This window comes from Carex rostrata, chromosome 17 (genome assembly GCF_964058835.1).
Source record: "Carex rostrata chromosome 17, lpCarRost1.2, whole genome shotgun sequence".
NCBI classification, from domain to species: domain Eukaryota; kingdom Viridiplantae; phylum Streptophyta; class Magnoliopsida; order Poales; family Cyperaceae; genus Carex; species Carex rostrata.
Window position 1 is genome coordinate 8,902,589 of NC_135934.1, and position 20,933 is coordinate 8,923,521.

The window sequence follows — 20,933 nt, forward strand, 5'->3', positions numbered from 1 at the left end:
TCACAGAAAAATGGTGTTTTGGTTTATTATTTTTTGAATAATGGTATATTTAAAAATTTCGGATAATAAAGTGGTGAATTTGGCGCTTGAATGCATGACATTATGTGCCGTCAGCTTATTTCAGTTTTTTGTGTTTGTCTTGTATTCGCTACCTTGGCGTTGTGGTCTCGTTTGACCCAAGCGAAGCATTTGATATATGGGCATTGGGCCTTTGCTTGTTTTATATATTATATTGACTGGTGGTCCATGCACAAATGTAGTGCAGGCCTCCACCTGGCCCAAGAAAAACGAACAGAGCCCATTGGCACTGACCTCTACTCCTCCAGGGGAACGAGGGAAGGGTGGATTGGAATTGGATAACACTCCAAACTCTCTAGCGTACTAGCATAAAGGAAGAAGAGGATAACGCGCGCTGCTCTTACTAGTTACTACTTGCTACCACTCCGACGACGACGAATTGTGGGTTGGCAACGAGCACAGGGAACATCCAATAATGCCGGCGGCAGCGTCGCTCTCTCACTCGTCCTTCCTCCTCCTCCCTCGCCCTTCCCTCCAACTCCAACTCCAATTCCAGTCCCAGCTCCGGTCCAAGAGATCCACCGCTCTGCTATCCGTCCGGGCGGAGCAGGCGAGTCTGCCGGTGCTGTCCTTTGAGGGGGAGCGAGTCGGCTCAGCCTCCCTCAACCTGCGGTCCGCCCCGCCCTCCACTGCCCGCGCCGTTGTCCACCGTGCCATCATCACCGACCAGCAAAACAGCCGCCGAGGCACCGCCTCTACTTTGACCCGCGGTGAGGTCCGCGGTGGTGGCAAGAAGCCCTACCGGCAGAAGAAGACCGGTCGTGCTCGCCGTGGGTCCCAACGTACCCCCCTTCGCCCCGGTGGTGGTGTCATCTTTGGCCCCAAGCCCCGTGACTGGTCCATCAAGATCAACCGCAAGGAGAAGCGCCTCGCCATCTCCACTGCCCTCTCTAGTGCGGCCTCCGCTGCAGACGCCTTTGTAATTGAGGACTTTGAACAGCAGTTCGAGGATGGCCCGAAGACCAGAGACTTTGTGACTGCCCTGAAGCGGTGGGGGCTTGACCCCAGCGAGAAGGCCCTCCTCCTGGCTACGGAGCTGCCGCGTAATGTGTGGCTCAGTGGCCGCAACATCGGCACCCTCAAGATGCTGACTCCCCGCACCCTCAACCTCTTTGACATCCTCGACTCACGCAAGCTCGTCTTCACCAGGTCCGCCGTAGACTATCTCAATGAGCGGTACGGCCAGGATGACCTCAGTGATGACGAAGATGTTGAGGACCCTGATGGACCACTTCCTGAGGAGGGGGAGGAAGCAGCTCCAGGTAAATGTTATACTTCCTGCCCACTTGATAGTTGATACAATTAATGGTACTGCTGATTGTTGCTATCTGCCGAGCATTTGCTTGATATGCAACTGTACCAACCATAACCAATGTTAGATAGCAGGTAGCCGAGCCAGACCTTCTGCTTGTGTCTCAGACTCGCATACCACAATACTTTAATTAAATCCGATTGCTATTCACATTACTATATCAGAATATTATGTTGGGGTACACCGGCATCTATTTCATTTTCTTTTCCTTCATTTTTTCACAATTAGCTCTCTTATGAAAACTTGTCTAATCATCTTTATTTCTATATGATTTCTTTCAGGAGTCGCTGAAGGCAGCAGTGACGGCACCTCATAGGCAGAACTGCAGCCTTTTTCTTCTTATTCTTGATTTCGTTTCTTTGTGGACTTTGGCGGTATCTTTCTTTCATTAATTTTGTACTTGGTTGTGAATCATTTATAGAATGCAAGTTCTTCTCCAGGCTATATATATATAGCAAACTGAGTATTATGCCCTGCTCTGGCTGAAACTATCTTATCATAATATCATTAGTTTTGTACAATTTGCTATGTTCATGAATCATGATATGTAATACACTCCAGCTATTCTGGTTTATGCTTCTTTTAAACCGCACCCCCTCCCTGATTTTGCACCAGATCCTGGCTTTTACCCATTCCAATCAACACCCAACTGTCACAGAGTGCGTATCCTCTGAGATATCTCATATTTTGCGTGACCGACATGTCTGGTGCCTGTTCGGAGAGAGTGCAGGGGTCAGTATTATTTGAGCTTTGAGATTCGGGCATGCAGAACGTATTTGAACGGTTGAGATTTTCCAAAAGTCACGCAGCATATGAGATATCTCATAGGATGCGAATTCACCGTGATTAACAATTATACCCATTTCATGAATCAGCGGCGATCTACAAAATCTTCAATTAGCTGGCTATATTTTTTTCCTATTAATAATTGATTATAATAAAAAAATGTAAGGTGTAGTAGTAGTACCATTAGTCCATTACTATAAGAAAAAAAAAAAAAATGAAATATAGCTCCTGACGGCTGACGCCCATGTTTGATTGTGGTGTGAAGTTGTGATAGAACAAGTTGTTTGAAATTTTCAAGTTAAAATGACATAAGATATTCTGGTTAGTTGTGAATTAAAATTAAGTTGAACCTTATAGTTCTTATATTTTTTTCTTATGCATCTGATAACAATTAACAAGTGTTTTTAATTATAAAATAATTTCACATTAAAAAATTATAGGTGTTAATATTTCCATGCATAGTAATGTGTAGATACAAAAAGAATTACGACTGAAGGTTTTTAAAATTAAAAAAGTAACATTATATAATTTAGAACATAATATACTAAATTGGAGATGAAAAATATAAATCAAGCAATAATATAGTTCACATTACATATAATTTTAATTTCTATATCAACTTTGTTTTCACAGTGCGTTGTTAATATTATTTCAAATAATATTTCATGGATCAATATCAATAGCGCACAACAACAACAACAACAACAATACTAATACTAATAATAGTAAGAGGAGGGTTCAAATGCCTCCATTTTTTGTGCCTCCACTATGCCTCCATTTTTTAAAACTTTAATAATTCAAAATTTAGAACTTAAAAATCAAAATAAAACCATTAGATGTGATCTATGTTATTTTATCTATGCACATATAAAAAATTATGACATTTCAATTTTATTTTGATTGTCATCAAGAGCTTGTAAAAAATGCACTAATTTGGATGATTTCTAGACGTTGATTTTTGAACTTATTGATTCACATAAAAACAAAATTGAAATGTGATATTTTTTTATGAGCACATAGAGAAAATAGCATAGATCACATCTAACGGTTTTATTTTGACTTTCAAGTTTTAAATCTTGAGTTATTAAAGTTTTAAAAAATGGAGGCATGATGGAGGCACAAAAAATGGAGGCATTTGAACCCTCCTCTAATAGTAATACTGATAATAATAATAATAATAATAATAATAATAATAATAATAATAATAATAATAATAATAATAATAATAATAATAGTAATATTAATAATAATAATAATAATACTAATAATAATAATAATAATACTAATAATAATAATACTAATACTAATAATAATAATAATACTAATACTAATAATAATAATACTAATGATGATGAAGAAGATGATAATGATGCCAACAAACGTAGAATAAACCATTCATCTACTTAAGTGGGTTAATCTATAATGACAAATAATAGGTTGTTGCATGCTATTTCATTCGACTAATATTACATAAGTACAGAATAAAGCATTTATTTTATAACTTGTGCCACAATTAAATATAAATGTAGGCAACAGGTTTATCTTTTGGAAAACATAGAGAATTAAAGTAAAAATAAATAAATTGAATTGCACACTGAACCCAAGGTAAAATTAAGCATCTATATCCAAACGAACTGAACTTCTCATATGTTGTTATAGACTTCGAATTTTACTTGGTAGCAGAAATTTGACCATATATAAAACAATCCTATTGTTAATTCTTAACATTCTTGTCGTATCTTCTACTTCTATATTGTCGGTATTGTTGCTTGAGTTATACGTAAAACACTAAAACGTCGTCGTTTTATAGCTAATGATATCTCAATTTACTATCCGGAGCCATTTATTGTGGTGCTCGAGCAAAGCACTTTGTATGGCTATTGCGCTTCCTTTTTCTCTAAAGAACGGATGAAAACAACGGAATTTGAATGTATGATAGATAATACAAAACGTCCACATTTGATAATCGCGCGACTTATAAAATACCGAAAGTTAAATTTATACGGAGGGATCTCTTTAACAATTACATATCTTGATTCTTGACCATATTTTTTCAAATTAATTCAAGTAATATCAAACAATAAAAAATAAAAATAAAAACACTTTTATAGGTATCAATGTTGGTAACTCGAGTAAAAAGCTAGAACACCAATCAAATTTCAATATTTCATGGAGTTTGAGGATCGTTCGTATATACTGTTCCATAAATAAATACATATAATTGGGACCACATATTTTTTTTTCTTTCGTGGGCTCTATATTAAAAAAGAAGAAGAACGAGATTTAGGTAACAAATTGCGAATAAAATTTTGCACATACCATCCTTAAACTGAAAATCACATACTTTTCCCTCCAAATTTATAAATATATTATACTAATCCTTATCAAACAAAAGTTGTAATGATTCTTGTTTTAAAACCTCAAAAAAGAAAACTCTTCTATTATATCAGTACAAGTGTACAACAACGACAGACAATAGGAATATGTAAATATAAGATTCGAAATTTGAAAAAATTTCGTTTTGTATTTGACTTCGAAAATTGCAGGCCACAGGTTCCTTGTAGCTTGATTGCCCTGTTGGGATGTTCCAATTCTCATGGGAATGGATGGGATTTGGAACTAATCAGGATTTAAATCTCATGACTCGCTGGCCGTGTTCGGGAGAGCAGCTTAAGCACTGCAGCTTAAGGATTTAAGCTGTGTTAAGGAATGATTGTTCGGCGCATGAAAAATTTGAGCACTGAAGCTTAAATTGATTAAAATATATATTGTAACATGGGTATCATGTTAAAGACCAAATTACCCTTTCTATTATAAAACATGTATATATAGTTTGATTATTGACCGGAAAGAACATCTAACAGTAACTACAAGAATTCAATTAGCTTATTTAATATGTACAAACTACAATAATACATATGCACATTAATAAATAAAAAAATACAAACAAAAATAGTACAATCTGCATCAACTATAAATTCAATTAGCTTATTTAATATATACAAACTACAAGAATTCAATTAACTTATTAATATGTATAAACTACAATAATGCATCTGCACATGAATAAAAAAAAAATACTATAATCTGCAACAACAAATAGTTGGACGAGCTTAAATCAAAACAGTATAATACTAATCACACAATATAATAAAGTGAAAACATAATCATCAAATTTGATTTTAAATGTTCGACACATAATTAGCGTTCGACGCAATTACATATAATTAGCGTTGTTCAACGCTGTACACCACAATTGAAAAAAACATAATCACCAAGTTTAATATCAAGCATATTGTGATCCTAATTCGAAATATATGTTACTATACCAAAATTATGACATAAACTATAATAAATTGTGTCATATAAACAAAAGTCACAATATCATTAACCTATTTAACAAAAGTAGTCGATATATATTGAGTGCATCAGGACTAGTTAGGAATTGAGAGGTAGCTGACCAGACCGAAACAGTCCAACTGCGCGGTCAACAATTGCCATCAAGCGTTCATTATCAACTTCTTTTATAAAACAACCTCTTACCCAAGAATTGGCCAAACTCATCTCCATATCCACATGAACTGTTGTTGGTAATGCCAAAGACTCTAACTTGTTCAGAACCTGATCATGTACTTGATTTGCTTGGCCCAGTTGAGCAATCAGCTCAGTTCTTTCCTTCTGCTGGCAAAGAAATCTCTCAGCAAATTCATCCATACGGTTAACATCTTGTTTCAGTTTGGTACGACGTGAGGACTTATCAGTAGAATTGTTACCTCTCTTACGATTCTGTGAAGAAGGTATATGAATTGGCTCATAAACTGGTTCATTTGGCATGGGATCGACTGGCTCTGAAATCGGCACATTTGGTGTGGGGTCAACTGACTCATAAACGGGCTCTGGAACTACCTCAACGCTATCTGCCATCATCTGAAATTCAGGGTTGCTGAAATCATCAATTTGTTGTTGAGTCGTGGCATTGTCATCATCAGAGCTAGAAATATCAGCGAATGTGCGGGGAATGGGACAATTTGGTGCAGTGGTTATATTTGATGAACCCGAGGCTATGCTCTTCCCATAAAGAGTCTCCACTCGATTGTACCATGGGAAAGTTTTGTTAAAGTACTTCTTATGTCGATTAGGGTCCTTCTGCACAAAATATTACAAGTATATTATAGTTTAAAAGAATAAGTAATTTGCATATCCCTTCATAAGTCTCTTGATGAAGCATGCTTTTTTTTTAAAAAAAAATGAGGCATTAAACAGAAAATCCAAAAAAAAAAAAAATACTAACACTACATAAAACCTGAACCTATTTGCTTTGATTAAAAACTTAACATTTCGATAAAAAATTGTAAAATGCTCAAATACCTCCTTAAGATCTATCCAAGCATCTTCAGGCACATCCGGCATGTGTGTATCTTCATTCCATGTACATCCACTTCGATTCGCCATGTATCTAAAAAAACTGAAATCATATTTCAAGTTTTTCCAACGAAGCTTCAAACTCGGTAAAGCACGCTTTTGAGTGTTATTCTTAGTGAACTCGTTGTACACGTAACTCCATTCTTGATCGTTGTATCCACCATCACTATTTGGATCTTGTCTTCTACTTTGAACCTCGTCTAGTAAATCCAAAAGCATGTTGGTCTCCCGATCAGACCAATTTGGTTCTCTCTCTCTACTCTTAGTGTTTCCATCCTTCTTTTTAGCTCTGCCCTTACCCTTGTTTCCACTAATTGCACAAGTTTCTTCAATAAGTCTATCCATAATTGACCTACAACAAATAAGAAATCTGAATTGGTATTATTTTTGCATGCATAGATAATGAATGATGGCTTTGCGTGTGCTGTTATATGAAGTAACAGCAAAAAATTTGGCATCATTAGTTCCAAATTTTCTACAACTTTCTAACTAACCCTTGACCTAATTTGCCTCATATACCTTAATTTTGGGTATTATGGAACTTTTACTTTAACAAAATTAAAAATAAGCTCAATTTGGTGAAATAACTGTTAGTTTGTAATAATCTAGAAGTCAATAATACGATAAATTATCATAAAGCTTTGTTCATGAATTGAATGTTTATTTATATATCATTTTGTTGCCTTGAGTATTATTGAATTTATGGATCATTTCGAGTTCATGACTGAAATTGTGAAACTCCATAATATAGATGATATATACTCTTAAAAAGTCACTAACCAAGGTAATTAGCAGGAACACTAATTTCCGCGATAAGGTTAGTATGTGGATTAAAAGATGGTTAAGTTTTACAAACCACCTGACACGAGATGTCATTTTAATCACATAGATACATGTTCTAGAAACATGGTATTTGACAGACCCCGAATGAAACATTAAATAGAATTGTGTTCGTGTCATTTATGTTTTCATTCAGTGTCAGGTTCTACAGTATGAGGTATTTATCGTTCCCACTGAGAAATATGTATGTGTGATTGTTATCTACCGCTGTCCGTAAAAAGCAGTCATAACGGTAGCTTTTCCATATGTATAGCTTAGCTGAGGAAGTGATAGTTTACCAAGAATACTATTTGTCCCTCGTATCTCTATACGAGCTATAGCATCACTGGGCCCCTTGATAGAGTAAGATTATCTGCTAGCAGTATAATTACAAGAGTAATTATATTTGATAATCTGCTCAAGATCAAGAAAAGATTCAGTTAGCAAGGATGACACACATCTACCTTGAAACTGATCTGATAGCTATGAGACAGAAGAACAGACACAAGTCAATTGTTTACTGGATCGTGATATTGTACAGTACAGCATCATCTGTGTAATTGGATGGTCATGATGTGTTGCCAGACGCCACCCATGATTATAGAAGTTAAAACGGTTTTAACTCTATTTACCAACATAACACAGATCCTATTGGGTCACACCATATAGGAGTTAATCGGAGAATCTTATTTTGATTGATTATAAATTGGTTATGATCAATGATAAGATGGTTATAATTAAATTATAAATGTTATGTAAAAATAACAAGCAAAAACATTGGTTAATTTATAAACGTGTATGACACGTTGTATAAAAGTTAACCGGTTAATTTATAAATGTGCAGGACACATTGTATAAATTACCGAAACAACAACCGCAAGAAAAATATATATAATTATTCAGAATAATTATACGAATATTATTTGTGTTCGGGCCGAGGGCATTCGGATCTTTTCAGATTCGTCCTTATCCGCATGACATGTCATCGATCCTATCCAGATGACACGTCATCGACACCGAAACAAATAACCGAAAGAAAAATATATATATAATTGTTCAGAATAATTATACGAATATTAATTGTGTTCGGGCCGAGGGCATTCGAGTCTTTTCAGATTCGACCTTATCCGCATGACACGTCATTGATCCTATCCAGATGACATGTCATCAATCCTATCCACAAGGGCAAAATGGTCATTTCACACCTATGCCACCTTGCATGTGTAGAAGCATGGAGAAGAATGTGGAAGGGTGTGGAAGGGGTATTTTGGTCATTTCACATATAAAAGGATGAGGTGTCAATGGCATATCTTGTAAATAGGTCGAACTTGGAGGGCATTTTGGTCTTTTGCAACCGAATCTAAACACTATAAATAGGGGTGGAGGGGTAGAGAGAAAAACATATATATATGCACATTCACATGTATCTTTTCGTGCAGAAACGAATCGGTATTTTCTCTCTTTCTCGGTTTCTCTTCCAAATAGTGTTTCGGTTGAGAAAAGAAAGTTATACGTAGTTGACGTATAATCTTGCGGGTTATTGTGGAGAATATTTACGGGATCGATGAATAGTGTTTTACCGAATTTAGCGGTATGTCAGTTTTACATATTGATGAAACTGAGCAACCGAAAATTCGTGTTTACGGGTTTTCGTCTTTTCCTCGTGAATAGTGTTTTTGCAGAATTCCGCGGTTTACGGTATTTCTGGCAGAAGAAATAAACCGCTCTCCGGTTAGTCCTGGTGGATAACCGATAGAGGCATCAGACGTCTGATGCTCCGCTCCGAGTCGATTCCTTCCCTGGTGAGGCTCTACTCGCTCGGTCTGCATTCCAACTGTGATTTGGAAACAAGGTATAAATATGTTATATTAATCTATTTAATTTGTAAGTAGATTAAAGTTTTAGAAATCAATCATGGAGTAGATCTGTAAAAGAATTAAATTGGGTTTTGATGCCAAAGGAATACTGAAGGTGGACCGCCTTGGAAAGTTTCCTGACATACCCCGTTTAATCCTGAGCTTAAGTTGGCTGTAGAAATTTTTGTTCTACGGTCATTCCGCACCTTAAGCCTAAAAGGGGTTTTGGTTAGCACCCCGCAAAACCCAACAATAACTTGATTACCAGTAAATTGATGGTTATTAAAACTTGCTTACCAGTGAAATGGTATAAATCAATTCAGACTATTAACAATGGAAAAAATATTTAAATAGAAAGATCCATCTCACAATTTGCTTGATGGATTTCAACATGTAGAAACACAATTTAATTTTTCACTATTTTAACCAAGAGCAAATGCAACCAAGCAAAATGAAATATAGCAAAAAGATATTGCTCCAGCGTAATAGAGAGCACCTAACCAGAAATCCAGCAAATAAATCTTGCTCCAGCGCCGTAAGAAAAATTTCAATTTACAACTTGTACGAGTGATGAAGTAATGCGGTATAAGAAATCAATACAAGAGAATTTTAAGCAAAATACAGTGACGAAACCTGTCAAATTAGATCTTGATAGATAGAGCGTCTTAAAGTGAAGCTCTCTATGACATCGAAATAATGGGTTCGTCGCCGGCGAACTTGCAGCGGAGGTCGCAAGGAGATGAATTTTCGTTTTCGCGCCTCTAGGGAAGTGTGTAGGTTGGAGTGGGAGAGAGGTGACAGAAAATATAAATAAATGAAGAGAAGCTTTAAGCTGGGGGTAATATAGTAAGAAAAGGGCTCTTTTGGGTGCTAAGGAGGCGCTGAGAAAATGAATTCCTTAAGGAGAGAGGAAGGACAGCTTAATTTTTGTTCTAAGGAACCTAAAGCTGAAAGCCTTAAGCCCATCTAAGCCTCACCTGTTCGGCCCGCTTAAGGCCTTAAGGAAGACAAAGGAGGCTAAATCCAGCCTGCCGAACATGCACGCTGAGACCAAAATTTGAAAACTACACAATCCGCAGAATCATTCACCGGAAATTCAATGAATTTCCGATAAATTATTTTGTGGATCCAGAATTCAACTTTCCTCAGATTTATTATGCGGTAAATAGGATTTCTGGTTTTTTATTTTCAATAAATAGAAGATGTTATTATTTTTTATTGAAATATTAAAAACATATTTATATTTCTTTGAAAATAAATAGAATACTATCAAATTGAATTTACTAGTAAGACTGCGACAAATAACCCGGATCAACATTTTTCAGGTTGAATTTTTTGCGGCTGTAAGAAAAATTCAAATATTTCTTGGTGTGTTACCGAGAAAATTTTGTTTTGTATTTGAGTTATTGATCCTGGTTCAAAATTTACTTCTTGATAAATAAATAAATTATCGGTCCTTCTAATACATTCAAAGTTTAAGTTTCTTTATCTATTTTCGAAGACGAAAATTAACAAAAGATAAACTAAAATGACCACGATAATTTCTTTATTTATTTAGAAATGACTTTTAAACCAGGATCAATAATTCAGTTCCAAAACATTTTTATTTTTTCCGGTAACACACCAAGAAATATTTTAATTTTTTTTTACAGTCCTAAAAAATCCAACTCTGAAAATGTTGATCTTGGTTATTTGTCGCAGTCTTTCTAGTAATTCAATTATATAGCATTCCATCTATTTAAAAAAATATATAAAAATATTTCTAATATTTTAATAGAAAAAACAAAAAATTATAACATCTTCTATTTAATTAAAATAGAGAAATTAGAAATCGTATGTCCACAAAATTAATTCTGCAGAAATAGTCACTAGATATTTAATGAATTTCTACTGAATTATTATGCAGATTGTGTAGTATTGAAATTTTGATCAAAATAGATGTAGATTTTGAAATTTGTTATTTTTTGTATATTAATAAAAATTTCCGTATTGAGATGATATTTTGTATAAAATGAGATTGAGATTTTTTTCAATCTTCTTTCTCATTCTAGTGCAAATTGATAGATAAAATAATAATCAAGTTGTGCCTCATTTTTATATCTCACTGTGGAAGTATTAGTGTATCTCTTCTATATTTTTTCTTTTCTTTCAAGCTCATGGCTTTTTGTTGACTCCTCCCAATTTTAGTTTTATAATTCTGTTACAGCTAAATTAATCTATTTCTAATTGATGTTTAATTTATAATATCTGCTGTATATAAAAATGAATTCAGAATATTTGATAAACAAAAAAGTTTTTAGTATAAATTAAAAAAAATGCATATTTCCATTTTCAAGCAAATTAACTATCAGTATTAATCAATTAGTTAATTTAATTTTTAATTATTTTTTTGGTGATTGGATAACAAATTACAAACAAAAGCCTCGTTATGAAGTAACAGTTAATAAGTATTGTTACATTTTTTTGTTCAATTATATTAGTTAATTGTATTAATAAGAATAATTATATTGTTGTCAAGTATTTTAGAAAGAAAACTATAATTTTTTACGTCTATTCTTATAATACAACCGAACATATATTTCAACTCATTCCCATACTTTTAGTATATATTTTTTTACTCATGGAACAAGTCCACTTGTCTTAAAAAAAGAAGAAGAAAGCTATTCCAATGCCTATCCATGATTATTGGATTCTGCAAATCGAATTCAAAAATATTGGTTTCTGTAAATTAATTTTTGTGGTTTTGTATTTAAAAATATCATTCCGCATAATTACGGGACAAATGAACATGGCTTTCGGTATTTCTGCATACGATCTATCCAACATTGTTAGTTAGAAATCAAAATGATATAAGACTCGAATTGAAATTTTGTAATATGTAGAATGATGGTAGAAAATAGATGTGATGTTTTCATGTTTTTGTAGGGAACTATGTAGGTCAGAGGTTTTAAAAGGTCGAATAGAATTTTTAAGAATGATAAATAGACATTTGCAATTTTAGAGGTGAAATGTAAATTTGATATCTGGATAATTGGACAACCCAAATAGTGCGCTAATCCCAATTCTTTTGTATGTTTTGCACAACAGATGAGATCAAGCCATCAAGGTCTTCATTGGAGAAAGACAGGTGTCGATAAGTTTTGTCATTTTTGGAGATGGTTTATTTGACAAAAATAACGGTGGAAAGTGGAGCTACTTGGCAGCCTGGCCGGAGAAAATCATTTATCTGTCAAGAAAAGTAACAGAGAAATACGAAATTTTTAGTTACCACCTTAATATTTTAATTTTAATATTAATAGACACTTTTGGAAAATTTCAATGTCACCATCCACGCAAATTCAGACTGCGCGGAGCAGGACTGAGGGTTCCACATCATCTCGAATCTTTGTGGATGTGTTATTTTTCACTTTTATTTTCTTTGAAAAATAGTCGATTCACGGCCATAGTTGAAATAAAAGAGAGATACATAATTAGCGAGGATTAGCAATTTCAATTAAAGTCTTTGAGGTTCTAAACGAAGTTTTTTGCAATTATGATTCTATCAATTGTTTAGGGCGATAGCTGGGGCCACTATTCCTTCCGTATCTTCACGAGCTTTTCAAATTAGAGTCAAATGCTCAAATCAGAATTTTCTATTAAAATATATAGTTGTCAAAATTTTGAAAATATTGCATCAATATTTCAATATAAAAATATCGATTACTATATCCTGATTAATTATGACAACAGAACATTGATATTTCATTAAAAAAATATAGGTAAAACCTTGATGTTTTATATCCTGTATCGATTATGCTTTAAAATCAATTATTTATTTTGAAAAAAAAAGCCCAAGAGCTGCCATATTCCAAAAAAAAAAAAAAATTCCACACAGATCAAGGCTGCATGGAACTTCTTTGTTTTGCAGAGTCCGAATCTGTGTAGAACTGTAGATGATAATATTGAAACTTTCCAAAAGTGTCTGATATAGTTAAAATACTAACATATTAAGTTGGTAACTACAAAAATATGGACAGAGAAATCATATTATTGCTTGTTTGTTACAACGGTATTATTACAGGGATCGAATCTCCTGTCCCCAGAGTCACTGTTAGTGGGCCCCCTGAACTCTAAATCCTAAATCCGGCCCCACCCACTCTAAACCCGACCCCACCCCGCAGTGACTGAGGGGGCAGAAAAATCCTGCACCCCGGAGGCAGGTGATCTGCTTCCATTATTACATGAAAGGAGTCAGAAAAACAATAAAGAAAAAGAACAAACAAGATAATTTGGTTGGAGACTAAAAACAAAAGCCCAGGGGACAAGACTTGTTATGCTGTGCCTGAGTCTTACACCATAGTTCAATTCACATCCAACTCTTGAATAATAATAATAATATAAAACTCATCTAAAAAAAAATATAAAACAAATACTGTAAGAATAATTTTTACGTGCTTAAGTTTGGAAAATAAGTAAATAAACAAGCAAACAAATAAAATAAAATAAAATAAAATAAAATATATATTATGTATTGTTGATTGTAAGTTTGTAACTTTATCTCTCTATTACATATATTGATATTTTTAAAATGATATAATATTACAAGTAACTGGGGGAGGGAGTTCACGAGGAAGTCACGTGAGATTCTGACAAGGAAGAAGAAGACTTAGTTAGGGGAGCGATAAAAGAGAAAGAGAAAGGTAGCAACTGGCAGCAAGTGGCGAGGGAGGGAAGGAGTAATTGAGGGGGGCTAGACAACTAGGCTAGGAGCAACTGATGGGGCAGTCGGTAGATCTGATGCTCAATCAATCTTACTTGTAATCCTAAATTTCTAATCTGATCTAATTTTACCTCACCTCATCTTTTAAACACTTCCACGGATCTGCGCTACTACCGATGGTAGAACTCCGGCGGGCCATGAGCTTCGGCATCCCTGACGTAGCGCTGGAGCTGGTGCTGGCCTACATCGACCACCCCCGCGACCGTGACGCCGTCTCCCTTGTCTGCCGCAGCTGGCACCGCGCCGACGCCCGCACTCGCCGCCACGTCACCATCGCCATGTCCTACTCTACCACCCCCGCCGTCCTGGCCCGGCGCTTTCCCTGCCTCCTCTCCCTTAAGCTCAAATCAAAACCCCGTGCCGCTATGTTCAACCTCATCCCCCGCGATTGGGGAGGCGCCGCCGCTCCCTGGCTCGCTCGCATCTCCCAGCCCTCCTCCTTCGACCTCCTCCGCTCCCTCCATCTCCGCCGCATGGTTGTCACCGACCCTGACCTCTCCCTCCTCGCCGCTGCCAAGGCCCCTCTCCTCCTCTCCCTCAAGCTTGACCGCTGTGACGGCTTCTCTACCCATTCCCTCTCCCGCATCACCTCCGCCTGCAGGTACAAATTACAAATTCTTTGTTTCTTGCTTGCATCTATTATATATATGCCGCTGCTGTTGCTTCATTCCCTATCTTAAATGAGTAAATGAGCAGGAAACTGGAGACGCTCTTCTTGGAAGAAAGTAACATTAAAGACCATGGCGGTGAGTGGCTACATGAGCTGGCGACGAACAACACTGCACTGGTGACCCTAAACTTTTATCTGACAGAACTCAGTTTCTCCCCGGTTGACCTGGAGCTGCTTGCCAGAAACTGCCGGTCCCTCACCACTCTGAAGATAAGCGACCGTGACATATCTGATCTTGTTGGGCTTTTCCATGCCGCGACCGCGCTGCAGGACTTTGGTGGGGGGTTATTTGATGACGAGAGCGGGATGGCGGTCAACAAGTACAATAATTTCTACTTCCCTCCTTCCTTACAGTGCCTCAGCCTTGCATTCATGGCTACTGATGAGATGCACGTCATATTCCCGTATGCTGCCATCTTAAAGAAGCTTGACCTGCAGTATGCCCTCCTCAGCACCGAGGACCACTGCCAGCTCATCCCCCGTTGTCCCAATCTGCTTGTCCTTGCGGTATGTATAGTGCGCTCCACCTCATCTTTACACAAATAGTTACTGCATTTAACATAACAAGAGTCTTGTAGTAGTAGACTAGAAAGAACAGACTTGTTTTAACTAGTTGGAATGAGGTACTTTTTTCTGTGTATCTGGGCAAGCAAATTTCATGATTTCCTTACAGTGAAAGTACATTTTTGCAAGTGTTGGTGTTGAACTCCTGTTCTACTATTTTAAGTTAATTACCTGAGCTGTCTATTATATTACATGTGTTCCCCTTTGTATAACTAAACTAGGTGAGAGAAGTGGTGGGTGATAGGGGGCTGGAAGTTGTTGCTCAGACATGCAGGAGGCTGCGGAGGTTGAGAGTGGAGAGAGGAGCAGACGATCAAGGTGGGGTTGAAGATGAGCAAGGCCGTGTCTCCCAAGTCGGCCTGATAAGTATTGCACGGGGCTGTCCTGACCTTGAACATCTTGCTGTTCACGTGTCTGACATCACAAATACTGCTCTTGAGTCTATTGGCACTTATAGCAAGAACCTTTTTGATTTCCGCCTGGTGCTGCTCGACAGAGAGGCAACGATTACCGAATTGCCACTAGATAATGGAGTCCGTGCCCTCCTGCGTGGCTGCACCAAGCTCGGGAGGTTTTCTCTGTACTTGAGACCTGGGGGACTCTCGGACACTGGGCTGGGTTACATAGGAGAGTGCGGCAGGAATGTAAGGTACATGCTGCTTGGTAATGTGGGGGAGAGTGACCGGGGGCTGATGCTGTTTGCTGGCGGCCGTCCCAATCTGCAGAAGCTCGAGCTGAGGAGCTGCTGCTTCAGCGAACGAGCGCTGGCCCTTGCAGTTTTGCAGCTGCCTTCTCTAAGGTACATCTGGGTGCAGGGGTACCAGGCGACTCCTGACGGAAGTGACCTTGCGGCCATGGTGCGCCCCTTTTGGAACATTGAGTTCATTTCCCCAAATTCAGAGTCAGATGCTGATGCCCAGGTCCAGATTCTGGCATACTACTCCCTTGCAGGAAGACGCACTGACTGCCCTCCCTACATTCGCTGTATTCCGCCTTCGTAATTTTAGACGCCTTTGCCTTTCCCCATTTATCTGTGTTCCATTTGCTCCATGGTACCACATACCAGCTGTGGTTCTTGTTTGCTTTCCCACCAAACTATTCTGAGATCTTTCTTTCTTTTTTTCTTTGTATTTTTTGTTCGATGCGATTAGAGCAGGAGTTATGTATTTGATGAGATCTTTCTTTAGTTGTTAGATTTGAGTTACTCCCCATGTAGTTTTTTTTATTATGTACTTGTGCACTTGAAGAAGTTGATGGTCATATCATTGCGTGGCTTATGTAAGATTGATTGTATTGTGTTTAATTAATCAGGGACGTTTATTGATATTATTGAATATTGATTGATTTCGTCAAAGATGAATGTGTTGTACTTTACTAAACTTGCGCATTGATTCCATTGATTCTTTTCCGTTCATGATCCCAGCTCCTATGGATAATGGTACAAGGAAAAGGATTCTAATTCTATATATAATGTGTATTTGTCTTCCTTGACGAGGGAGGATACATAGCATAGGTAGGTCACTGTTTAGTTGGTTGGTTGGTTGGTTGGTTTGCTTGGTCGGAGAAGCAAGTCGGTTGCAAAATCCGTCACGGTGGCTGATGTTTGTTCTATTCTACCACTGGTGTAGTACATTTCCGGCTGATACAGGTTCATAGAGTAAGGATCACAATTTTTTTCATAAGCACTTTTACATTAATCCAAAGATAACAGATGCTTGTTCTATATAACAATGTCAAGCCGCTATGCAATTCCAAATTGTGGAATATTTTGAGATCTATAATTAATTTAAGAACAAAGCATATAAATAATCAAATATTGAACGAACTAACATCCAAAAAAATAATTCCAGAATCCTTGAGCAAGAAGACAGCATGAGATGCAAAGTTAGTGGAATTGAAATCATCTCCAATTAACCTTTATTTTTTTCTGAGTGGACTAAGCATTATCCACAGTTCCACCAATGGCTTCTTTCCATCTCCATCTCCTTGTAGGCTAAGATTGAATCAGGAGTCGGATATCAATTGGAGCCACCAAAAGTGGAGGCACTCGTACAATTACAAATGCCACTTGACGCGTGTTCTATTTATTTATTTCTTTATTATATGGATTTTACGTAGAACAAGGGGTATAACAGCAGAATCATTGCTACTGAAACATGCACAATGAAACGGTTTCACCAGCGTGCAGTAATTAATTCCTGCTGTTTTACTACTGAACACAAGTTATCCTCTTTACACTAATTCTAATAGAAGATTACGGAAACACAGGCACCAGATCTCAGCAAGTAAGCAGAAGCTCGCCTGAAAGTTAAATTTTTTGTGCTAGAAATTCCATATATGCACCGTCCCGTTTGAGCCAGGACAGCGAATTTAAGTTCAAAACAAGAAGAAAAAATTGAAATCCCATAGAAGCATTATAATAACAAAAGATAGCCATTCAAATTAATAGACAAAGTAGATGGATCCAATCGAATATTGTCATCTCATCTTTCAATTCAATTATATATATGCCAAAAGGAAAAAAAAGGAAAAGAAAAGAGAAGAAACGTATTGATAAGTTGTTGTCTTAATTTAAAAGCACACTAACAAGCTCCATATATATATAACTAGTACAAATTAAAGACAAGACAAGTAGAACAAACTAATAGATAGGCTGTCTTGAATCGATGGGATTGGGAGCGGTGAAGATGGAGGAATTAGGCCTAGCAATGGCATCGGGCAGGCTGGTGGTAGTGATGTCATGTATACTAGGCCTCCTCTTGTCCTTGTTACCTGAATTCAGCCTGATGAAGTACTTCTGTGCGTGACTTGCTACTTGTGTTGGCGTTCTTGTCAGCACGAAATTCCTTGATATGTTTCTCCAGTCCCCTTTCCCGCACTCCTTCAGACCCAATAGAAATAACCTGCATGTGCCACCGACCAAACAAATTAAAGCAACTATCTACACACCATTACCAACCCTGCAACCAGATGAATTTGCATAAATGCATGCTAACTGGTGTGCTCTATATATCCATTTTCTTATATGTTATTTCAAAGTTGAAACACAGAAAAGATAAGAGAACTAGAGAAGAGTGGGCTGACCGGTGCTCCTCTTGGGTCCAAGGTACACCCTTCTTCCGCTCTTGATCTGACGCACTTTTAACAGGCAGCCGCTTTCCGCCGCCAGAGAAATAGGGGGTTTGACTTTGATGATTGTGATCATGATATTTATGAAGGTCAGAGCCCCAATCGAGAGTGAAAGCAGAAAAGGCAAAGGTGCCAGAGAAGGGGAAGGGGACGTAGCCGGCTTCGATCTGAGTGACGTCGGCCTCAAGGTCACGGTAGTGGGCCATGACTTCCCAGGCAGTCTTGCCAGGGATGGCCTCTGCCACCCGCTGCCAGCGATCAGGATTATTCCCCTCGACGCGGGCGAGCGCGTTCTCGAACAGCTTGTTCTCCTCTCTCGTCCAATTCGCATTCATGACTGCTGCTTTGTGGGCCCCCGCTGGCACAGCAAGGCGGTTGCTAAAAGACCTGGAGTTAAAGTAGTGGTCTGTAGGGGGAAGTACTTTGCGTCCATGCATCTCTCCTCATCTCCTTTCCTCTCCTTTCTCTCGGGTCTGTTTGATTGATTCTTAATTACTATCCTTCGTAGCAAGGTTATTGGATATGCACACACGATAGGAAGGAATTAAATAGGCAAGAGGAGGAGGAGGAGGAGGAGGAGGAGGAGCGTGGAGTGGAGAAGTGGAAGTGGAAGAAGAGGGGCGGGGGGATTATTAATGAACTAATTGTGAGCAAGTTAAGAATGAGAAGACTCAATATGGCACAACTTTTTGTCCCTTCGGCTTTCGCCTTTAGAAGAATCTGATTAAAGTATAAGTAACTAATTAGAATATAAAATAAAATTCTAATTTTAAAGGGTGGTGAGGGGATATATAAGCAGCAAGCACGCGCCGGGGTCGAAGGCAGAAGCAGGTACAGTATGAGGGTAAGCTAAGGTTGATTCCGACAAAGGAAAAATAAAAGATGATGAATTGATGATGGATTTATGGAACCGAACAGCAGTCCCCAGGCCCCTTGCTTAATTGAATTAATTAATATCTCAAATCTCAAATCAATAGAGGAGAGAATCAATCTTACGCAGCTGTGCTCCTCTCCTCCTGTCCTGATTTCTTCACTTTAATTTCTTCCCGCAAGTTGCAGTTATGTGTTTTGTTACGAAAGGAGAACAAATGGCAAAAAAAAGGAAGAAAACGACTTATTAGTTAGTAACTAATAGGAGAGTGAGACTGAGCTGTAATTCAGTGATTGTTGTGGCGTGCGCTGCAGCTGTGCTGTGCTGTGATTCAGTGATTGAGCCCTTGCAGCCTTGCTCCTTGTTCTGTCCACCAAACCCATGACCCTTTAATAACCCATTCGCCTTTTGCCTTCGCAATTATTCAATTTATTCATTTCTAATTCCTACTTTCCTATGTTATTATAAGAACCCGCCACACGGATCTCCGCAGAGATTGTACTGTCCATCTCAAATTATCTGATTCTCAGTATTGTTCAAATAAAGCGGGTAGAATCAACCATATTATAAAAGCAGGTCGCTGAAGAAAGTAAAAGAGGCAATATCCACCCGCCAAGCTAAAGGCTAGGGGGATGGAGCAACAATATTCCAGCTACGTACTTATCATTTCCGGTGTACCATCTATATTCTATACGCATTGCCGAAATTTTTATTAATAGAAAAATAATTAAATAAATATTGATAATGGAGAAAGAATCTGATTTTTTTTTTTGAGATATAGAAAAAACGTGGTAGTTTATAACGTTCAAATGACGTTATAGACTATCACGGTCAGAATTAGCGATAAACTAATTACCATACTTATTAATTAACTAAAAAAAATCATAATTGTATCACAGCCAGCAAACTATGCATGATTTCATTCAAATTGGGCCAATCATTGCTGGACGTGATTAACAATCACATCCAATGATTTTTTTTTTTTTTTTTTTTGCTTTTTTAGTTAATTATTAAGTGTAAGTAATAGAGATAATTCGGGCTTAGCCGATTCAAGACAGAAGACATAACTACCTATTCATTAGATGTTGTTGAGTGTAACTAATAGTTAGTTAGGCTTGTCTGTTATAATGTAATAGTAGAGAATAATTTGTTAGAACTCTAATTAAGAGTCTAATCATATTTAGCTTAGAATTATCTATCTTTATAAATAGGGATGTATCTGTACTGTAATTGAGTAATCAAGAAATGAAAAAAGATCTTTGATTCATACAATTCTTTCTCGATTGATTCCCTTTCATGGTATCAGAGCCCATGACTCATTCTTCTTCTTACCCACTTAACCCTCCACTCCCAAATTCAAACAATACCTCTTCTTCTCCAGCAATTCGATCTACATCTTCTGATGAGCAACAGCTAGTAGTCTTGCATTTGCCGATATCGACTAAATTGCATCGCGGTAATTTTCTGGCTTGGAAATGTCAGATTACACCTGCACTCCATGAGCACGGCCTATTCAAGTACCTTGATGAGTCACCGCCTCCCAGCCACCTTACTGTTGACGGTGTTTAGACCAGCAATCCCGCGTTCTTTCACTGGTACAAGTAAGATCAGTTGTTTTGCAATTTGTTTTTAGAAAAAAAAAATGCACTGTTAGTCCAAATGCAAAA

The 20,933-nt window shown here is 37.3% G+C and overlaps 3 protein-coding genes and 1 pseudogene across 5 annotated transcripts; 2 read left to right on the forward strand and 2 right to left on the reverse strand.

Moving 5' to 3' along the window:
• Positions 1 to 325: 325 nt before the first annotated feature.
• Positions 326 to 1,856, forward strand: RPL4 (ribosomal protein L4). The gene is made up of 2 exons (XM_078318362.1): positions 326 to 1,340; positions 1,672 to 1,856. Exons 1-2 carry the CDS (start codon positions 494 to 496, stop codon positions 1,704 to 1,706), a joined length of 882 nt encoding a protein of 293 aa, XP_078174488.1. The 5' UTR covers positions 326 to 493; the 3' UTR covers positions 1,707 to 1,856.
• A 3,476-nt stretch (positions 1,857 to 5,332) lies between these two features.
• On the reverse strand, positions 5,333 to 10,256 carry LOC144568475 (uncharacterized). Of its 2 annotated transcripts, none has more exons than XM_078318836.1 (3): positions 9,907 to 10,256; positions 6,545 to 6,968; positions 5,333 to 6,322 (listed from the first exon to the last, which is right to left on the reverse strand). In XM_078318836.1, the coding sequence occupies exons 2-3, from the start codon at positions 6,941 to 6,943 to the stop codon at positions 5,615 to 5,617; spliced, it is 1,107 nt and encodes a 368-aa protein (XP_078174962.1). In that variant the 5' UTR covers positions 6,944 to 6,968; positions 9,907 to 10,256; the 3' UTR covers positions 5,333 to 5,614. The 2 variants fall into 2 exon arrangements, with proteins under 2 accessions (XP_078174962.1, XP_078174963.1); XM_078318837.1 differs by having other exon boundaries at positions 6,545 to 6,950; positions 9,907 to 10,255.
• A 3,614-nt stretch (positions 10,257 to 13,870) lies between these two features.
• COI1 (RNI-like superfamily protein) lies at positions 13,871 to 16,620 on the forward strand. The gene is made up of 3 exons (XM_078319222.1): positions 13,871 to 14,633; positions 14,729 to 15,209; positions 15,488 to 16,620. The coding sequence occupies exons 1-3, from the start codon at positions 14,149 to 14,151 to the stop codon at positions 16,265 to 16,267; spliced, it is 1,746 nt and encodes a 581-aa protein (XP_078175348.1). The 5' UTR covers positions 13,871 to 14,148; the 3' UTR covers positions 16,268 to 16,620.
• Positions 16,621 to 17,712: 1,092 nt separating this feature from the next.
• On the reverse strand, positions 17,713 to 19,317 carry LOC144568827 (transcription factor DIVARICATA-like; annotated as a pseudogene). Its single transcript, XR_013515749.1, has 2 exons — positions 18,351 to 19,317; positions 17,713 to 18,169 (listed from the first exon to the last, which is right to left on the reverse strand). The product of XR_013515749.1 is annotated as a transcription factor DIVARICATA-like (transcript).
• Positions 19,318 to 20,933: the final 1,616 nt, after the last annotated feature.

Bases quoted from the DNA above. Each gene is read 5' to 3' on its own strand.
- RPL4 (XM_078318362.1), top strand. From the start codon at position 494: ATGCCGGCGGCAGCGTCGCTCTCTCACTCGTCCTTCCTCCTCCTCCCT. The intron at 1,341-1,671 runs GTAAATGTTATA...GATTTCTTTCAG, and splicing joins GGGGGAGGAAGCAGCTCCAG to GAGTCGCTGAAGGCAGCAGT.
- COI1 (XM_078319222.1), top strand. From the start codon at position 14,149: ATGGTAGAACTCCGGCGGGCCATGAGCTTCGGCATCCCTGACGTAGCG. The intron at 14,634-14,728 runs GTACAAATTACA...GTAAATGAGCAG, and splicing joins CGCATCACCTCCGCCTGCAG to GAAACTGGAGACGCTCTTCT. The intron at 15,210-15,487 runs GTATGTATAGTG...TAACTAAACTAG, and splicing joins CCAATCTGCTTGTCCTTGCG to GTGAGAGAAGTGGTGGGTGA.
- LOC144568475 (XM_078318836.1), bottom strand. From the start codon at position 6,943: ATGGATAGACTTATTGAAGAAACTTGTGCAATTAGTGGAAACAAGGGT. The intron at 6,323-6,544 runs GTATTTGAGCAT...TATTTTGTGCAG, and splicing joins CTTGGATAGATCTTAAGGAG to AAGGACCCTAATCGACATAA.